The sequence below is a fragment of the Neolamprologus brichardi genome, chromosome 9, assembly GCF_056152115.1.
Source record: "Neolamprologus brichardi isolate AB-2024 chromosome 9, ASM5615211v1, whole genome shotgun sequence".
Classification (NCBI taxonomy): Eukaryota; Metazoa; Chordata; class Actinopteri; order Cichliformes; family Cichlidae; genus Neolamprologus; species Neolamprologus brichardi.
In genome coordinates, this window is record NC_142112.1 from 41,292,745 (window position 1) to 41,312,302 (window position 19,558).

The 19,558-nt window shown below is 42.5% G+C and overlaps 1 protein-coding gene across 2 annotated transcripts in view; it reads left to right on the forward strand.

The window, feature by feature from the left end:
• LOC102779718 (protein NLRC3-like) overlaps positions 1-19,558 on the forward strand; it is a 71,731-nt gene that overhangs the window by 41,914 nt on the left and 10,259 nt on the right. The window contains exons 1-3 of one of the 2 annotated variants that reach the window (XM_087846662.1): positions 10,661-10,702; positions 11,353-11,486; positions 19,265-19,494. The exons of the other annotated variant lie outside the window; for it this stretch is intronic. Of the exons in view, the coding sequence (XP_087702788.1) occupies positions 11,368-11,486; positions 19,265-19,494 (349 nt within the window). The 5' untranslated portion in view covers positions 10,661-10,702; positions 11,353-11,367. Of the gene's footprint in view, positions 1-10,660; positions 10,703-11,352; positions 11,487-19,264; positions 19,495-19,558 lie in introns of those variants that run through there. 2 annotated transcript variants of the gene reach the window in all.

A 19,558-nucleotide genomic window follows, 5' to 3' on the forward strand; every position in this document is an offset into this window, starting at 1 on the left:
GCAGCGAAACGGAGAGCCCAACCTCTGACTGAGTGCCTGTTTACAAAGTCTGACCACCTGTGAAGGTAACGTGCTAACATGGCTAACGCTAGCATCACCGCATGTAGCCCCGTTATTTTAAGGTAATCTTAGCTTATGAAAGTTTTACGTCGCAGCTGTACGAGCTAGCTACGTGTTTTGTAAGCTGCTGTGCTCTTCACAAATAAAGCTGGAAGCAGCTCAGACTATTAGAACCAGCACTGAGGCCCGTTACATTTATACAGTGTTAGAGCAACGGCTGCAGCCTACAGCCTTTAAACTAGCGATTAAAATGCTGACAGTAAACTCGTCAGTCCAGATGTTACCACATTACTCTATGGTAGAGTTAAAACAACTGAGACATGCTGATTAAAATAACAACTGTCAGTTGTCTCATTCAGCATATAAAGACTGGAGATCACACTACTGATTTCAGTTCATTTAATATGTGAGTGCAGATTCATTCTCAACTGGACATAAACGATGATCAAAGGTTGTATATATGATGAAGTCATCAAATCCCAGCCTCTAACACAGTGTGCTGAATCTTAGCTTTGAATGTCCAGTATATTCTAATCAGTGCAATGTAAGCATTCACTGAACCTACAGTATCTACACCTGTGTGGCAAATGTGTGGTAAAGACACAGATAATGAAATTTAATTATTAATACAATATACATCATTAGAAACAAAAGCTGAAATTGATTCAGTTTAGTACTTTTCTTTGTATGCTCTGTGATTATAAAGGCCTTAAATTCTGTGATATATACTGTAAATGATTTTCACAGAGGTCTTAACGTACTTAAATCTCTGCTGATAGTCTGGTTGTTTATATTTTCACATGTTTTTGTGTCTGTAGGGCTGTTTGATGACGGTTTGGACTCCTCTGGGAGATGAGGACACACCCACACCTGTTCCATACTGCAGCCATTGATGGTGTTACGGCTCTGTCAGCTTTGGGGCATCAGACGCACACACTGGAAAACCAGCACCGGGACTTCATGCAGGAGAGACGGCCTCAGTGATTTTGGTTCATAAGCTAGTTCAAACATTTCTGGCCTCTTATCACTTAGATTTCTTAATCTTAAAAGTGAATGCATTTAAAGCAGGAACTGCACACCTAGCCATCAGAAGTTTGGCAGCACGAGTACTGTAAAGTTTTGTAGGGTCCTTGTTAAAAATTCCACAAGTGTGACCTCTGTGTAGTGTCTTCTCTGGTCTGCATTCACAACAAAAAGGCAATGGTTAGAATGCTCTCTTTTTAATGTCGTGGGCAATCAGCACAAAATCTCGCAGGAATCCTCCATTATTCTGAGGATTACCCAGAATCCCTTGCCCTTTGTGAATGTTGCAGGGTGAGTTTTTCAGTAGGTGGTGCCAATGTCCCATTTAGTGGGATTTAACTTCGATTTAACTCTGTTACACACCCCTCCTTAAATCCTGCTAAATTTGGGCATGACCACATAAAAACAGGAAGGTCCAGTGTGTCTGGTAGTAAAGAAATGATGAAGTCTCTGACCAGGCGTTCAAAGCACTTCATCACTACTGAGGTGAGGGCTACAGGGCAATAGTCATTGAGAGAAGCAGGTTGGGGTTTCTTCGGGACAGGAACAATGATGGACTCCTTGAAGCATGTGGGGATCACCGACTGAGATAAAGAGATGTTGAATATCTCAGTGAACACGGGAGCTAGCTGGTATGCGCAGGCTCTGAGGATACGACCTGGGATGCCGTCTGGTCCTGCTGCTTTCCTGGTGTTCACTCTCTTGAAGGCTCTCCTCACGTCATGCTCGGGGATGACGAGCACGTTTCCGGTGTTGGCAGTATCTTCCTGTCTGCAGCCGTTAGCGCCGCTAGCACTAGCATCGTTGGAACCCTTAGCTGCAGCCTCGAAGCGAACATAGAAAGTGTTCAGCTCGTCTGCCAGAGTCACGTCCGCGTTCGTCATACCGGTTGTTGGTTAATCCGTTATTGTCCTTAGTCCCTGCCACAGGCTCCTAGAGTCACTCTGTTGGAGTTGTGACTCTAGTTTCCTCCCATAGCGCTGCTTCGCCTCTTTCACCGCCTTCCGCACGTCATATGACGCAGCTTTGTACGGGTCCATGTCCCCCATCCTGAGTCCCGTGTTGTAGGCAGCTGATAGGCAGATCTCAGAGCGTCGCAGATGGTTTTATCCACCCACGGCTTCTGGTTGGGAAACGTTGTGATAGTCTTTGTCTCCACGGTATCATCCGCTAGTTTCCCGATGAATCCCACAACCGCTTCCGTAAACACGTTGACGTCATCATCGGAGCTGTTTCTGAACATGTCCCAGTCTGCGTCGTCGAGTGTGTCCTGTAACGCGGCCACCGATTGATCCGTCCAGCGCGCGACCTTCCTCTGAACCGGAAATTTCTGTTTCAGCCTTTGTTTGTATTTTGGCATGAGGAAGATGGTGGCGTGATCGGATTTGCCAAATGGAGGGCGGGATTGTGCCTTGTAGCCGTCCTTGACCGTAGTGTAGCAGTGGTCCAGTGTCCTTTCACCTCTGGTGGGGCAGGTGATATGTTGATGAAAGTTCGGCGCTGCGCATTTGAGGTTGGCACTATTAAAGTCCCCCGTTACAATAAGCGCAGCGTCCCGGTGTTGTGTTTGGTGCTGTGTGAGTGCCTCATGCAGCTTGCATAAGGCGGTGACCGTGTCCGCTTGTGGTGGAATATAAACGGCACTTATAATGACCGATGTAAACTCTCGAGGTAGATAAAAAGGACAACACATGATGGACAGTAGTTCCAGATTTGGTGTGCAGGAGCGTGTGAGAGGAACAACGTTCGCACTGTTGCACCAATTGTTGTTCACCATTAAACACACGCTGCCTCTCCTTGACTTCCCCGAGTCCCGTGTCCTGTCCATGCGGTGAACCGAGAAGAACTCGGCCGGCTGGATGGCGTGGTCCGGCACCGCTGGGTTCAGCCATGTCTCGGTGAAGCAGAGGAGATTGCAGTCCCGAATGTCTCTCTGGAATGTTATCCTGGCCCTGAGGTCATCAAGATTGTTCTCCAGTGACTGGACGTTGGCAAGCAGGATGCTAGGCAGAGGTGTGCGGTGTGCACAAGCTCTCAGCCTGTTCCTGACGCCGGCTCGTTTCCCTCGAGGCAGCCGCTTCGCGTCTTGTCCTTTGTTCTCCCTCAAGATCTCACTCGGCCAGCTCGGATCCGGAGTTAAAAACTTCGGATTAATAACAATAATAATGGATTGGATTTATATAGCGCTTTTCAAGGCACCCAAAGCGCTTTACAATGCCACTATTCATTCACACACTGGTGGAGGCAGCTACAGTTGTAGCCACAGCTTCCCTGGGGCAGACTGACAGAAGCGAGGCTGCCATATCGCGCCATCGGCCCCTCTGGCCAACACCAGTAGGTGGTAGGGTAAAGTGTCTTGCCCAAGGACACAACGACCAGGACAGAGAGCCCGGGGATCGAACTGGCGACCTTCCGGTTACAGATACGCTTCCCAACCCCCTGAGCCACGGTCACCCCAGTATTGTGAGTACATTGTATACCAATAGAAACAAGAGTGTCACTGTCATACCTAATGTACCCAATGGTGATGATTTTGCCGATTTAAAAACGCTGAAAACTAACTTAAAAAACAAAACCAAAGAAAAGGTGGTCGGAGCCGTCGTGACGGCAGCCGACCTCACCGGCACCATCTTTTCACGATACAGACACAAACAACTACAGAAAAACAATTCACATATTTCAGCTTCAGCTTCGCCTTCGCCTGGTCCAGCTTCAGCCACGTCTGGTCCAGCTTCAGCCACGTCTGGTCCAGCCTCCGCTTCCACTTCAGCCTCTGCCTTGCCTGGTGCTGCGGGGGCCATGCAGCCTTTGAGTCCCAAACTGCCGCCTTGACATTGGCGGTCATCTGCCAGACTGCTTGTTGGGCGTCAATGCCACTATGGACGACCTCCCGAACGCCGCCGCTACCTTCCGCGCGGCCGGCCTCCGGACTTGTGTCACTGCCGCCATTGCCGTCCCACGGTCGGCCGCCTGAACTGTTTCCCCGTCGCCGCCGTTTCTGTCCGCACGGTCGGCCGCCTGAACTGTTTCCCCGTTGCCGCCATTGCCGTCCGCACGAACTGTTTCCACGTCGACGCCACTGCTTTCTACATGGTCGCCCCCGGAGATGAACTGTTCTAGCTTGTTTTTTTGTTTGGTGGGCAACGACGCCAGGGGTGAGGCGTTGTTGCCCACCTCTCAATTTTAAATACACGTAGACATCGAGGGCTATCAGGAGGGGCTGTGCGCTTACCTGCTGCTCTCTGGCAGGTAGCTTCATGCCCTCCTAGGTTTTAAATGCACCTTAGAACACACATGCATCAACACTACATATGAGAGGGTGGAGGGAGGTTTGGAGTCTTCACACAACCCCGTTCTCTGCGGCCTGTTGGAGGGGGGGGGGGGGGGGGGGAGGGGGGGGGCAGGAGGAGGAGTTGGCCGTCCGACTGGGGTCTGGAAAGTGGGGCCTCCCTGCTGCTGCCGAGCCAGGGCAGTCTGCTTCTCTCCACCCCAGTAGTTGCAGTCCCCCACCCCCCGGGGGCAAGGGTACGTACACATGGGGCTTAGAGTACGCTTGGGGAGTGTGATTGTATGTACAGTGTCTCTTTATGTCTGTCTCCGCGTTGGGTGAGTGTTGAGTAATTGCATATGAGAGCATGAGGGTGGGAATGGATGTTTGTATCTGTGTGTGCCTGTTTGTCTGTGTCTATATATCAGGTTGGGTATCAGACGCCACCTCTCTGGGGACATCTCAGGCCCTCCAAGTGACCCCTCATCTGGGACTCTCCTCAGCTCTTTCTGGGATAGTGGTGCAGCTGCCCCTCTGTTGGTCTTCCTTGGTCTCTTGTGTTCTGGGGGCCTCTGGATGTCTGGAGTCTTGATATCCTCCATACCTGCTTCATGCCCTGGAGGACGGGGCTGTGGCTCCCCACACCCTCTAGCAGATCATTACATGAAGGAACCTTTTAAAAACAAGCACGTCCATGCTCACAGGTGTACACACGGGTGCTCACACACACACAAACTACACCCTTTTTGGCTCCTACCTTAAAGCACACTGTACGCTGTTGATCTTACGTGCTGCACAATAATGTTTAATATTTAATATTTACTGTTACATTCCCAGAGATCATTGTGATGTTGTTTATTATGTTGCTCTTCTTTTTTTCTTCTGCTTGCTTTCTCTTTTTTCTTTCTCAACAGGTGATCCAGGTGATTGATAGATGTATTTTTTGTCTGCTTATTTTGTTGTTTTTTGTTTTTTGCCCTTTATCCCCGTCCCTCTTCCCCGCTGTTTTTCTTTCCCTTTCTTTCTCCCCTTTCTTTTCCCCAGTCAAGTCTGTATTTAACAAGTGAAAATAAAATAAAATAAACAATATGAACACACTATGAATCAAATAGACCATTACGGCAAGGCTGGGATGGTCCATTTGGTAAAGTAAATCCGTTGGGCAGCCTTCTTTGCCTTTAGACAATAATTCTGATGGCAAAAGAGTCAAACGGAACAGGCAAGGAAAAAAAAAAAGACTTTAATATAAATATTTTTTTTAATACACTTTTGTGGTTTTTCCAACAGTTTCATGGCAGATTTTGAAATACTTACAAAGTATAATGTCTCGATAAGTGTTCTTACACACACGGTATATACTTTTTTCACATGTTAGGATTTTATAGCTTCAGTTTAATGTTATGTCCTCTAATCTTCAGCCCAAACATCTTTCACCAACACTAAAGGACATTTTCTACAGTTGAACCATGAAAATGAACGTCTATTCAGCTAGATTATAAAAACAAGTTCAATGTAAATGAACATTTGTCTTTTCAAATGTTAACTGTGACTGTTAGCATAAAACTCTCTGATGACAATGAAAAAAACTCTTCTTTACATACCTGATCTTGATGACTCCTCAACAAGCAACAGGAGCTCTGTTCGACTAACCTGAAGTACAGGAAACTGTAGGAGGCGGAGCTTCATTGATATCCAAGGTTTTTTCACAATCCCACTGTCACATCTGAAAAATTAATCTGAAATTTCATCAGAGCAGAGTTGGCAAAGGTACAGACACTCTGTACAAACTTTTTAAGGTCTGTAGAAAAAGATGGAAAATACAAAGACATATATGTTCTTTCTATTGCCTACTTTGTAGAGGGTGACTGCCTCTAAACAGATGAACAGGTAAAGTATTTTGGATGAACAGGTAAAGTATTTTGGATGAACAGTACTGCTGTGTTTGTTGCGTGAAGTGTATATGTTTTATAAACTTTGAGGTACGTTATGTTATGTGTCTCTATCATCTCTGCCCTGCTCGGTGCTGTTTGTTGGAGAGGTTGAGGGCAGATCGGGAATTATGGGAAAAATTACTGCTAAACAGATTTATGGATGAATGGTCACCACTGACAAAAACAATGGTAGTACAGGGCGTGTACATCTTTTTTGTGTACTTTCTATTAGTTTTTTTCTTGTTTAACCTCTTAAGCCCCAAGCCTACCTGATCTCCTGCTTTTTGCCCCCGTATCAGGGGGCGTTGGGGCTTAAGAGGTTAATGCCTTTCCATTCTTCTTCTTCCGTGGTGATGGTACTCATGAAACAAATATGCATTCATTATGCAAATGATCACAAATTGTTTATACTAATTTATATAAAGTATTGGTATTGGTATTGGTTACTTTATTGTCCCTAACGGGAAATTGATTTGCAGTATGTCCGTACAAACAAACAAACAAACAAACAAACAAACAACCAACACATCACATACACACTCCAAAATAATATAATATAATATAAGCCTGAGAAAACAACCTAGATTTTTCATCAAAAAAGTGCAATGTGCAAAGGCAGCAACACTCATGGTTTAGTGTTATTAACTATGATAATAGCAGTAGGTACAAAAGACAATCTATGTCTCTTTGTCTTCACTGCAGGCACTTTATAACGACGACCTGATGGAAGCAGTTGAAAATCATTAAAGAGAGGATGATCTGAACACAACAGGACAGGGGTTGCCTTCCTAAGCACCTGCCTGTTATAAAAGTCCACAAGCTGGACCTGAGACCTCCCTGAAATCTTACCAGCCACTTTAACCAGGTTTTTAAGTCTGGTCTTATTATTCAGGGACATATTACCGGACCAAGCAATGATACAGAAAGTTAAAACAGATTCAATAAAACTTTTATAAAAAAGAGTCATCATTTCAGATGAAACATTGAAACCTCTCAACCTCCTTAAAAAATACAGTCTTTGTTGAACCTTTTTCACTGTAGCAGCAAGATGTGACTCAAAGGACAGAGTCTTATCAAAAACAACTCCCAAATACTTATAACTGTCCACCAGTTCAATGGCTGCACATTTACCACTGTTAGTGCAGGATGGGGGGATGTCTTCCTGAAGTCAATAGCCATGTCCTTGGTTTTCAAGGTGTTAATCATTAAGAAGGACTGATCACACCACGAAACAAACTCATCCACAACAGGCCCAGGGGAATCCTGTTCACCATGAAGGAGGCTTACAATGACTGCGTCATCTGCATATTTAATGAAATGCCTGTTGGCCTGTGTACTGCGACAGTCATTAGTGTACAAAATATACAGTAGAGGAGAGAGACAACAACCTTGTGGTGAGCCAGTAGAAGAGTTCAGCTGTTTGGAAAAACAACCGTTTACTCTCACACACTGAGATCTGTCAGTTGAAAAGTCTAAAATCCAACCCACAAGATTAAGATCAAGTTTAAACTGGTTAAGAAGCTTATCAACTAAAAGATGTGGCTGGATAGTATTAAAAGCTGAAGAGAAATCAATAAATAAGAGCCGAGCATGAGCTTTGGCGCCATCAAGATGCCGATAAAGGAAGTTCAACAGAGTGACCACTGCATCATCAACACCTCTACGAGGCCTGTATGCAAATTGTAGTGGGTCTATAAGCTTCTCTACTTGCTGCAGGATCTCCTTCCTGACAAGTTTTTCAAAGGACTTCATCACTAAGGATGTTAAAGCAACAGGCCTAAAATCATTTAATGATGTAGGTTTTGTGGTCTTAGCAACTGGAGAAATAATTGATTTTTTCCTCTGGAACCTTCTGTTGCTGAAGAGATAAAAGAAAGATGTAATAAAAAATATTGCATAATTGCTCAGCAAATGTTCTAAGCACCTGGCTACAAATATTATCAGGACCTGAACTTTTGTTACTCTTACTCATTTTAAAGAGATTTCCCACCCTTCTTTCATCAAAGAACAAAGCTGGGGGGCCTCTGGTGCTCTCTATTAAGAAATCAAGTGTATTCCTTGAATTATAATTATCATTAAATCTCAAATAAAATCTATTCAGCTCATTGGCTAACTGAGAGTCTGAACTAAAACCAGGGAGACTTATCTTATTACAGTCACTGTAACAGTGACCAGTCATGTGTTTCATGCCTGCCCAGGCCACCCTTAAGTTATTGCTACCCATCTCCGCCTCTACCTTATCCTTGTATTTTATTTTGGCTTTTTAAATTTCTGATCTGATCTCCTTCCTAATTTCTCTAACTTTCAAGATATTCCCTTCAATAAAAGCTTTTTCCCTTTCATGAATCAGCCTCATAAGAGCTTTTGAAGACCATGGTTTGTTATTAGGAAAAAAAATGCAAAACCTTTGAAGGAATAATCATGTCTCTGCAAAAGGAGATGTAGCTGCAGACAACATCAGTGAGTTCATTAATGTCTCTACATGATTCTATAAACACCGACCAATCTGTACAGTCAAAGCAGCCCTGCAGGGCTAAAGAGGCGTCGTCACTCCAAATCTTTGTGCGGTGTTTCCTCACTTTCTCTCTTCTCAGTGCAGTCTTGTAAACTGGCAGAAGATGCACCGTGTTGTGATTCGAGGATCCGAGGGCGGGGCCAGCCACAGATGTATACGCACCTTTTATGGAACCGTAACATAGATCCAAAGTCTTATTGAAGCGTGTGGGAGAGTTCACATACTGATAAAAACTGCTCAGTGTTTTCTTTAAGTCGCAGTGATTAAAGTCCCCAAGAACAATATTAGGAGCCTCAAGAGAGAGAGATTGTAGTGAGTGGATGATGTTGGAGATGGTGTCAGTCACATTCTTAGGATTCGCTTTAGGGTGGATGTAAACAATGGTGACGTTGATCTGTGGGAATTCCCTCGGCAGATAAAATGGCCTCAAAGACACATCAAATCAATTCTTTACAAAAAGTCAAAAAATACCTATATAAAAAGGAATATTACAAAGGAAAAAAGGTCTACCTAACTGCCTATAGGAAAGAGGAGGAGCAGAAATGAGAGGTCTACCACTGGAGACAAATCCAGGTGGATGCCAATGTCAGGCAGGCACACTTGTCTACAAACGGTCATGTTTTTACACCATTTCTGATTTATATATAAACACACCCCTCCTCCTTGAGATTTCTGGGTTGCTCCGGGGTCTCGATCCAAACGTATGGGAAACCTGAAGCCATTTAGTTCCCGAGAACAATCAGGGTCAGAGTCCTTGAGCCAAGTCTCTGTGAATGCCATTAGACATGTATCCCTGTAGTCACGTAAGTGTGCGACATTCAAATGCAGTTCATCCAATTTACTCCTCAGAGACTGCACATTAGCCAGGATTATTGATGGTAAAGGAATACGATTGTATCGTATTTGCTTCCTCAATCGCTGACGTCGGCCTCCCTTCTTACCCCGCTTCCTTGCTTTGACTCTGTTAAAAACAAAAGTGCCCCTGTGGTTACTGGATAATCCATAGCTGGGAAACACTGGAGGGTGAGAAGAGTCCAGAGACGGGCCTTTCCACTGAAGATCCAGAAGAAACTCCCGTGAGTATGTAATTGTTTGAGAGTAGCAATGACTCCAAACAACCGTCAGGATTGCCAATAAAACCATGCGTAATAAAAAACCCATCTTCGTTAAAAGAAGTTCCACAAAGCACAAGCCGATGCTGTAGGATTTCCTCAGGCAAAAAAAAAAAAAATATATATATATATATATATATATATAAAGGAATAAAATAATGAAATAAAATTAGTTAAAACACTGACACAGACAGAGAGAGACAACCTGCTGGTCGCCGCAAGAGCAGTGCGGTTGTCTGATTGGTGAGGTTTAATGTAATGAAGATGAGGTTTAATGTGTTTATTCCCATGTTTTGTACTTTGTTGGTGTTTGGTTATACAAGTGGGTGAATAAAAGTAAGTAAAATAAGTCTGTCCTGTTTGAGGGTCTGATCTCTTTTCCATCGGATCCAAACGTTACGATATGACATGATTTTCTATGCCAGTAAAACAATATGCAGTGTACCAGTCTACTGTTCTCTTTTTCACAAACATGCAATCAATCACACCTTCTTCCTTTTACTCCTAAAAGTAAGATTTCAGAAAAATGTACTGGTGCCAAAATATTAAAAACAGCTTTTGATGGCTGAAACAACACATCCGCGCCCTGAAGAGAAAAGGAGTTTTTATTGATAACCGTCAGCCTTTGAAGGAATGCTCGAGTGTGTCTGTGCCACTAATACAAACACTGCCTGGTTACCTCCGCCTCCTCCTGCTGTTGATGGCCCCTCCCCCATGCTCTAACTGTTCGAACACATATTTGAATCACTTCCTGGAAATAAAGGGAGATGCCACATGAGCTTAGAGGACGCAGGTTAGTGTTTTCTCAGCTTTCTTTTTATTTCACACACACACACACACACACACACCGTCGATATCACACCCCTCCTTCGCTCATGTTTAACAGCAGATTTTTATCAGTGATGTCGTCAGCTCCTGGCACCAACATCAAACTTGACTGTGTGAGTCTCTGTGGATCTGTTCTTCTCCTGTTTTCTGTTCGTATCAAACATGTCCTGAGCTTCTAATGAGGAGCTCAGTGTTATACGTAATCAGTAAGAAAACCCAGGAATGCCTGTGAGCTCAAAGATCAGACTGCTTTACAGACTCACAGTCTTTCATATGTTTAGTGTCACGCAGAGGTGACAGACGTATATCGTCAATGCCCTTTGTGTTTAACCCCTCTGTGAGGTCAGCAAATTAGAAGAAAGATTTCTAAAAAGGGGAGGGGCTAAAACTGTTGTTTAGTGAAACAGATGACAGTTTCTGTATTCACAAAGATCTCAGTGGGCTGAGGAATCCTGCATCAGTGATTGGACAGGAGACAGGCAGCTGTTGGGTGAAGATAAACAAACCCTGCTCTTTATTCATTGGTTCAGTCACTTCAAGTGGACCAATCACAGAGCCCCACCTGTTAGCATCAGAGACTTTCTGTTTGTCACTCACAGTCGGTTTCCCTCTCAGGCTGACTAAGGGAAGATGAACATAAATGATGTGAAGAAAGAGGAGGGACCAGCAGAGTTTCCAGGATGCAGCTATGTTGCAGTGAAGAGCGATTGTTCCAAAGAAGAACCTCCATACTTCAGTGCTGAACCAAAGTAAGTGTTTTTCACACACACACACACACACACACACACACACACACACACTCTCTCTCTCTCTCTCTCTCTCTCTCTCTCTCTCTCTCTCTCTCTCTCTCTCTCTGCGTACTCAGTGTTGGGAAGGTTACTTTAAAAATGTATTCCACTACAGATTACAGATTACATGCCCCAAAATGTATTTTGTAAGGTATTCTGAATACTTTGGATTATTTCATATATTATCATGCGTTTTACAACGACATGAATGTCCTATTGCTGTGTGATTTATTATTATTACTGAAGGTTACTTGCCATACCAATACCAACTAGATGTTTAAATCTTAATATAAATGAGTAACAGTAGGTGGACATTAGGTAAGGCTGCACTTTATAGAAAGTATAGAAAACTATTCCGCGCGTATATAAAACAGGTCCGCAGCTCCGAACCGTAGTAAAGGGACCTCTGGCTAATATGTTGGCTTTGTGTCGGGCTCGTAGCTGAAAACTAGCTTTGCTTTGTCAACTCATAAAAGTCAAGTCAGTCGAACACAATTTTTTAAATACGTTTAAACGGAAGAAAATTACATTACATGAAAGGTTTTGGTTGGTTCAACTCAATACAATGTCATTCATTTGAGCTAGATTGTCTTTGCATTAAAATGTTTTTTTTAAGTTCAACTAACTCATAATTTTAATTACCAGAAAACAAATTTAATTATTGAAATAATAACAAAATTAATTTGTTTTTTCAACTGAATTTTATTCACTTGAATTAAAAGCAGAAACAGAATATTTTGTAAATAAACATACATGAAACATGGTCAAATTAACCTTAACAAAATAATAAGTGCTAACAAAAAAATGCTGTCTTACATTTGAAACCTGAATAGGACACACCTTTGTATGCAGGCAAGACTGAAAACAAATCTGTCTCCTCAGTATAAAAGAAAATGTATGTTCTTGCTTTTTCAAACTGCAATTTGTAAAATCAGATTTCACTTAAGAATTGTTGTATATATTTACAATGACAATTGCAGGTAGCTTTTCAGCAAATTTGCAATGATAACTTACTAAACATTACAATTCCCACCATGGTATGCCAGTCACTGAACATTTTAAACAACCCAACAATACTTGAATACAAATATAATGTATATGTAAAAGGTTTTCATTAAGAACATTTTTGTGTTACCAAAGGGGAGGTATTTTAATAAGAAAAAATCTCTCAGCTTTATTTCTCTAAAACCATTGACATTCAAACTTTTACAAGCTTATAAAAACGGGAACACCAACTTTAAAACACTGGAAGACACCAAAGTTGTCAACATTTGTTTTGTGTCTTTGAAAATCCCAAACACAATTAAAAAAGGAAATGCTGGTTACAACCATTAAACTTTTTTTGAGCTAAATTCCCACAGTCCTTTTATCCATCTATATTAGTATAGATTAAAGGTTACATCACTGACAATAGGATGTTCATCATCATGAAAAAAAGAGATAAAAAGGACAAAATCAACTTTTGTGCTGGGGTCTTGTTTGCCTAAGAAAACAAGACTCCTGCAGCAAATGAAAATGAAGATTTTCATTTGCTGCATCTTTGTACTGAACCTTTGGCCATCCAGATTCATTCAAATCTTCTGACAAAACTGACAAGTGTACTTGTGGTCATTTGGATAGCTTAACTCAAGTGCATAAATCAGTCCAAAGAAGTACCTTCAATGTCAACTCCTACATCCTTTGGCTCCTGAATGTCTTCTCTTGTGATGGTGTAAATACCAATGACAGTTGCTGCAGTGGGTCTCAACTGTTCATCCTCAGTGGAAGAGGTTTGAAAAACAGAAAAAATATCTTGGTTAAGAAATAGGTTGTTTTTGGGCTCTGTCACTTGGAAGGGGGCATATTATGCAAAACTCACCGCCAGACTTCACTGGTTCTCCAGTGCCCTCCCCTACTAACCCGGCGACTATCATCGGCCTCTCCTTCCAATGCTTCCCCCTGACACAGCATTTTCTGATAATCTAGGCGGTAGCAAATAATAAATAAATAAATCATTTCTAATAATAAATAGGTTTGAACATCACGGGAGTGTGCATTGTGCTGACTGCAGTTACTCTTATGGCCAAATGGTTCACTTTTGGTAGCACCCTCAGTAAACTATGCATTGCTGTTAAAGACACCTCAAAACAATAATTTATACTAGAATATGGCATTATATAATAATAAACACAGAATGCCACATTATTAGATTATAAAGAAAACAGTAAGAATGAAGTTAGCCTTAAGACATCATCTTTCATTGAGCACATGGCTGCTGGCTAGCTGCTACTAAGCTAGGACAAGCTCCGAATTCTTAAAAGTTGGTGGCTACATAATTTCTCCTCTAAAACAAGGCCCTTTTGAAAAGACCAGTCTATTTTGTCAAAAAAATAATATTCCAGCAGAGAAGAGAATGTTAGCAAAAAACAACTGTTACAAGCTTCTTTGATAAATAGCAATACTCTACATTCAGCTCATAGAGAAATACATAATTGGTTATATGAAAAATTAATATGTTACTTTACTTGAAGGTTTAGTTTTATCGAAAAAGTACAGAGAGGCCAAGGGCAGCAGCATTCCTTTAGGTGATCCTGAAAGAGCGCAAAATTTTCGAAGAGGGCGGACCGTTGTGTAACTCAATAACGTTGTGTTCTTGTAACAAAGACCGTTTTGAGAGAAAATAATTTAGTTTCACTACACGAACAATAATTGCTGTAATCCTGGAGTGCTACATTTATGTTGAATGAGATTTTTAAAAAAAATGTTTCAGCTTAAGGAGCGGCTTGAATTTTTTTCTTTGAGTATACAAATGCGCATGTGCAAAAATGTACTACCCCTACTCCCAGTGCCCCAACAAACTCATTCATTTTGTGTTCAGAATCAGCCTCTGCTGGTTTAGAGTAATTTTAAGTTTACACAAAGAAAATCAAATTAATTTGGTATTTTTTAATTACATTTGTGAACAATTAACAAAATTTGTATGTGTTCTTTGAAAGACGGACCTGAATCTGTTTTTTGAGTGTGGAGGCAGATGAAACCATGGTCTCGTACGACGTTACATCTCTCCAAAATGTGAACATTGGCATCCTCAAAAGAGTGTCCTTTATCCTTAAGATGCAGATGGACAGCTGAGTCTTGTCCTGTGGAGGTGGCTCTTCTGTGTTGTGCCATGCGCTTGTGAAGTGACTGTTTGGTCTCTCCAATGTAGAGGTCTGGGCATTCCTCGCTGCACTGTGCAGCATACACCACATTGTTAAGTCTGTGTTTTGGCGTTTTGTCTTTCGGGTGAACCAGTTTTTGTCTGAGTGTGTTGCCATCTGCATCTTAAGGATAAAGGACACTCTTTCGAGGATGCCAATGTTCACATTTTGGACAGAGAGGACAGATGGTTCAAAAGAGGAGTGAAAGAAGCCATCTATGTCCACTGTGAGCGACCATCTTTGAACAGAGGCGGTGGTTTACGACACCAACTCTCTGCCATCTATAATCCAGTTTTGAGATCCCTTCCCAGACGCCTTAACGCCCACTCACACCCTGGGCCATCTGACCTCAGGAATTCGCATGATAAGGTGGGGCCAGGTTTCACAATGAACTCACCTGAAACTCTGGCTGATTGGGACCCACACCCAGTTCCACACCTTAGCTCAGGCGATTAGAGGATCATCAGGGGGTCCTTTTGTCCCTCTGTGGGGGGACACTCCCACTAGGTTTATATCTGGGACTCTCCACCATTTGACCTTAGAACTGACGAAGCTTCTCGGATGAGAGGTGAAACGTCTTCAAGCAACTTAAAGAAGTCCAGAAGCTTTTCTTTGCAAGCTCCTTTGACAAGCCACTCCATTCCAAAGATTTCTTCCACTATCCCATGCCACTGGGCCAGAGTTGGAGGATTGGCCTTTAGCCATCTTCGAGTTATGGCCTTTCTGCTGTCTTAGGTATCTTGCCAAGATACAAGGTGACAAATGAATAGTCCATTTTTATCCCGATTATTTTGTTTATCTCAATGGCCACCTCCCCCCAATATGGCTGGGTTCTTGGGCAGGCCCAGAAGACATGGAAATGGTTTGCCATGGGCGAGCCACAGCCTCTCCAACATAGGCATTTAATGAAGCCATCTTTGAATCCGACTCTTGCTAGTACCCTAAATAGATATTCCCAACCCACCAAGTCAAAAGCCTTTTTGGCATCTAAGCTAATCAACATTGCACTAATATTTCCTATGTTATCTGGTTCATCACTTGTAATATTCTCCTTAAGTTATCTCGAGTCTGTCTATTTGAAACAAAGCCTGTCTGATCTAAGTCTATCAGCTCCGGAATAATTGATTCCAGTCTCTTAGATAATATTGAAGCAAATAATTTATAGTCCACATTAAGGATGGATATTGGCCTATATGATCTGCATTCTTTTTTATCTTTGTCTTCTTTTGGGATAATTGAGATAGCTGCTTCTTTCCAAGATTGTGGGGCTACTCCTGTTCTTAATGTATGATTAAAGCAATTAACCCTTGATGAACTGGTTGAAATAGTAACAATAAAATATTTAATTCTTAAATATAGAATTCAGCTTAAACAGTGCTGAGCAAAACAGTTTTCAAATTCTTGGTAGATTTACTAAGGAGTAATATGAAGTCCTCCTCTCTGCATGAGAGCAGGATGCCTCACTTTAAAGCTCCAGTGGAGACGTAATGACCCTCTTGATTTCACTCCCAAGAGTTGGATGCTCCCAGTGGGGCCCGATGGAAGCTCCGTAGCTTCTCTCTTATCCGCCGCTGGTCCACTGCCTGTCTGCGGCGATCTGCGCCGGCCCTCTCCCACATTGCTAGTCTCTGCTGTTTCGGTGCCGTGGAGCCTGGTTCCTTGATATCATCCAGGCAGAATCCTCTCTTCTTCAGATCGTTGGCCGCGTCTGTCGCATTCCCGTAGAGTTTGGTGCCGCTGTCGAAGAACACCCTCAGCTTAGCTGGATGTGGCGTTTGGAAGTGGATTCCTTTGGCTTTAAGCTCTCTCAGGATCCCCAAGTACGCCTTTCTTTTCTTAAGGATGTCTTGTGGATAATCTTGGTCAAAGTAAATCCTTTTCCCTTCATAGCGGACATCCTTCTTTCTCCACACTGAAAGCAGCACCAGGTCTTTTACTCTATATTCCAGGAAGCACAGCACCAGTGATCTAGGCGGAGCGAGTTCACGGGCTTTGGGGCAAGTGCCCGGTGGCAGCGCTGGATTCCAAGGTTTATTTCCGCAACTGGCGGACCGACTTGAGCTTTTATGAGCTTCGTTACAAACTTTATCAGATCGGGGCCCTCTGATCCGTCCGGTACTCTGTGTATGTGGAGATTATTCCAGCGTGAGCGGGCTTCCAACTCGGTTAGCTTTGCTTGCAGGGTTTCCTGGCTCTCCAATGAGTGGGCGAGTGCCTCCTGTCCCATTCTTCAATCACGGTTATCCGCTGTTCTGCCTCCTCTACCCTTGCCGTGGTAGCCACTAGTTCCCTTGTAGTTTCTTGAAGTTTCTTGTTGATTTCTCCTCTGAACTCGTTCAGTTCCTTTTTCATGTCATTACGAAAAGAAAGTTGAAACTCACTCATTTCACTTTTAAGGTCCGACCTCAGAATCTCATCATAGATAGCTAGCATGAATGGGCTAGCCGCCTCCACTTTAGCATCGCCATTATTCTCCTCACCGCTGCGAGTTTCCTTGACTAACTCTACCCTTTACCGTCCCGAGCTTGGTTTACCTTTAGTCTTTTTTTGTTTATCCCCATCCATGTCAAGTTTAGATACTGTTCTTTGTGTCTTAATATTCTTCCAAGGGGTTTATTTCCAACCGGCAAGGAGCCGAAAATTTCAAGCGGCCATCTGCTTCAACGCCCAACCGGAATTAATGTTTGACTCTCATCATGCACTGGTGCATAAACTGGGTGTCATTAGGACGTTAGAACACAGAGCAAATTTACATAAGAACTTGCTTGGAAAAAGGTGGCAAGAGATCTGAAGAAATAATAAATTCAAAATTGAACATTCTGGTTCAAATCATTGTCCCTATGTACTGTCAGGTTGTTGTGTGTGAAGGCGAGGAAGAGAGAACCCAAACGCAGGACTCGCTGGTAGGTGAGGACTGATAATTTATTGTATAAGACAGAAGAATGAACAGAACGTGAGGTGGCTGACTGACCGAAGCGACTGAAAGGCTGGCTGAACTGAACATAGGCACACATGGGATGAGTCGTACGCAGTGAGCAGGTAAAAATATTAACAAGATGATCGACCTCTGTTAGCGTTCAGATAGCTGCTCTGCTCTGTGTTGGTACAGGGCATTGAAGATGATAACAGTGGGTGGATTATATTCTTAAACTTAGTTACAGCGCTTTCAGAAATACATCTACTGTGATGAAGTCTACTCCCCACTGCTGTGTAATCAATTATTGTAAATGTAAATGTTATCAGAAAATGATCAGACAGGAGAGGGTTTTCAGGAAACACTGTTAAATGCTCAGTTTCTATGCCATATGTTAAAACAAGATCTAGAGTGTGATTAAAGTGGTGGGTGGGTTCTTTTACATTTTGAGAGAAGCCAATTGAATCTAATAACAGATTAAATGCCATGTTGAGGCTGTCATTTTTAGGATCGACATGAATGTTAAAATCACCCATAATAATTGTTTTATCTGAGCTGAGCACTAAATCAGATAAAAAGTCTGAGAAATCAGACACAATCTCTGTGTAAGGCCCAGGTGGACGATAGATGATAACAAGTAAGACTGGTTTCTGAGTTTCACAGATGGGGTGGACGAGGCTAAGTATCAGGCTTTCAAATTAATTAAAAGTCTGTCTGGGTCTTTGGTTGATCAATAGGCTGGTGTGAAAAATTTCTGCCACACAGCCCCCTCGGCCTGTGCTTCGAGGTTTCTGGTAGTTAGAATGACTCGGGGGAGTTGATTCATTTAAACTAACATAATCATCCTGCTGCAACCAGGTTTCTGTAAGGCAGAGTAAATCGATTTGTTGAGCAATTATTAAGTCATGTACTAACAGAGACTTGGAGGAGAGAGACCTAATATTTAATAATCCACATTTCACTGTTTTACTCTTTGGTTCAGATGTGGATACTGTATTGTTCTTTCTTTGTGATTTTTTTTTTATGTTCAATCAAATGGTGGGTTTAATAAATTTGTCCATATTTCTAGAAATGAGAGCTGCTCCATCCAAAGTGGGATGGATGCTGTCTCTCCTAACAAGAGCAAGTTTCATCCAGGTTTGCCAATTATCTATGGAGCCCACATCCAGGTGTCATTACTGCCACCGTGAATCATAATTTTACTGAATTTACGTTTACCCTTAGCCAGCAGTTTTAAATTTTCGTCAATGTTGCCTTCTCTGGCCCCTGGAAAACAATTGTCTATTGTTGCTGGTGTCTCTAGCTTCACATGTCTGAGAACAGAATCAGCAATAACAAGAGTTTGACCCCCAGTGGGTGGAACAGGAAGTGACACTCTACCGCAGAGAGAGCAAACCCCAAGTGACAGTGCCACCAAGAGTTTCCAGTCAGCCCTGGACTGATTGAAGAATAGTAACTATTGTGAGAATCACTTAAATACGTCAGAGCTTATGTGTGCTATCTTAGATTAAATAAAAGTGCATTATTACATTTGGCAATACTATATAAAACATACTGATGCATGTTCAATCATCCAGGTAAGTAAATCGCTAAAATTTGATTCTGTTCATCTGGACATAGTTTTTATTTTTCCTGAATTTTCACAGAGACAATAACAGGAGTCCTGCTGGTGGGGGTCAGCAGCTGCCTATGTGTGCTTTGTGTCAGGATGTTCTGAAACATCCAGTTTCTACTAGCTGTGGACACTGGTTATGCAGACAGCAAGCTGACTCATACTGGGACCAGTTTGCTTCATTAGAAGATGACTCCTGTCCCCATAATGGAGAAAGATCGAGCAATGGACTGCAGTCAACTGGACAGAGGAGCTGTATACATAGTAAGATTGAACATCTATCTACTAATAGATTTTTCAAACATTAAAGTTTTCTTCCTTTTTGGTC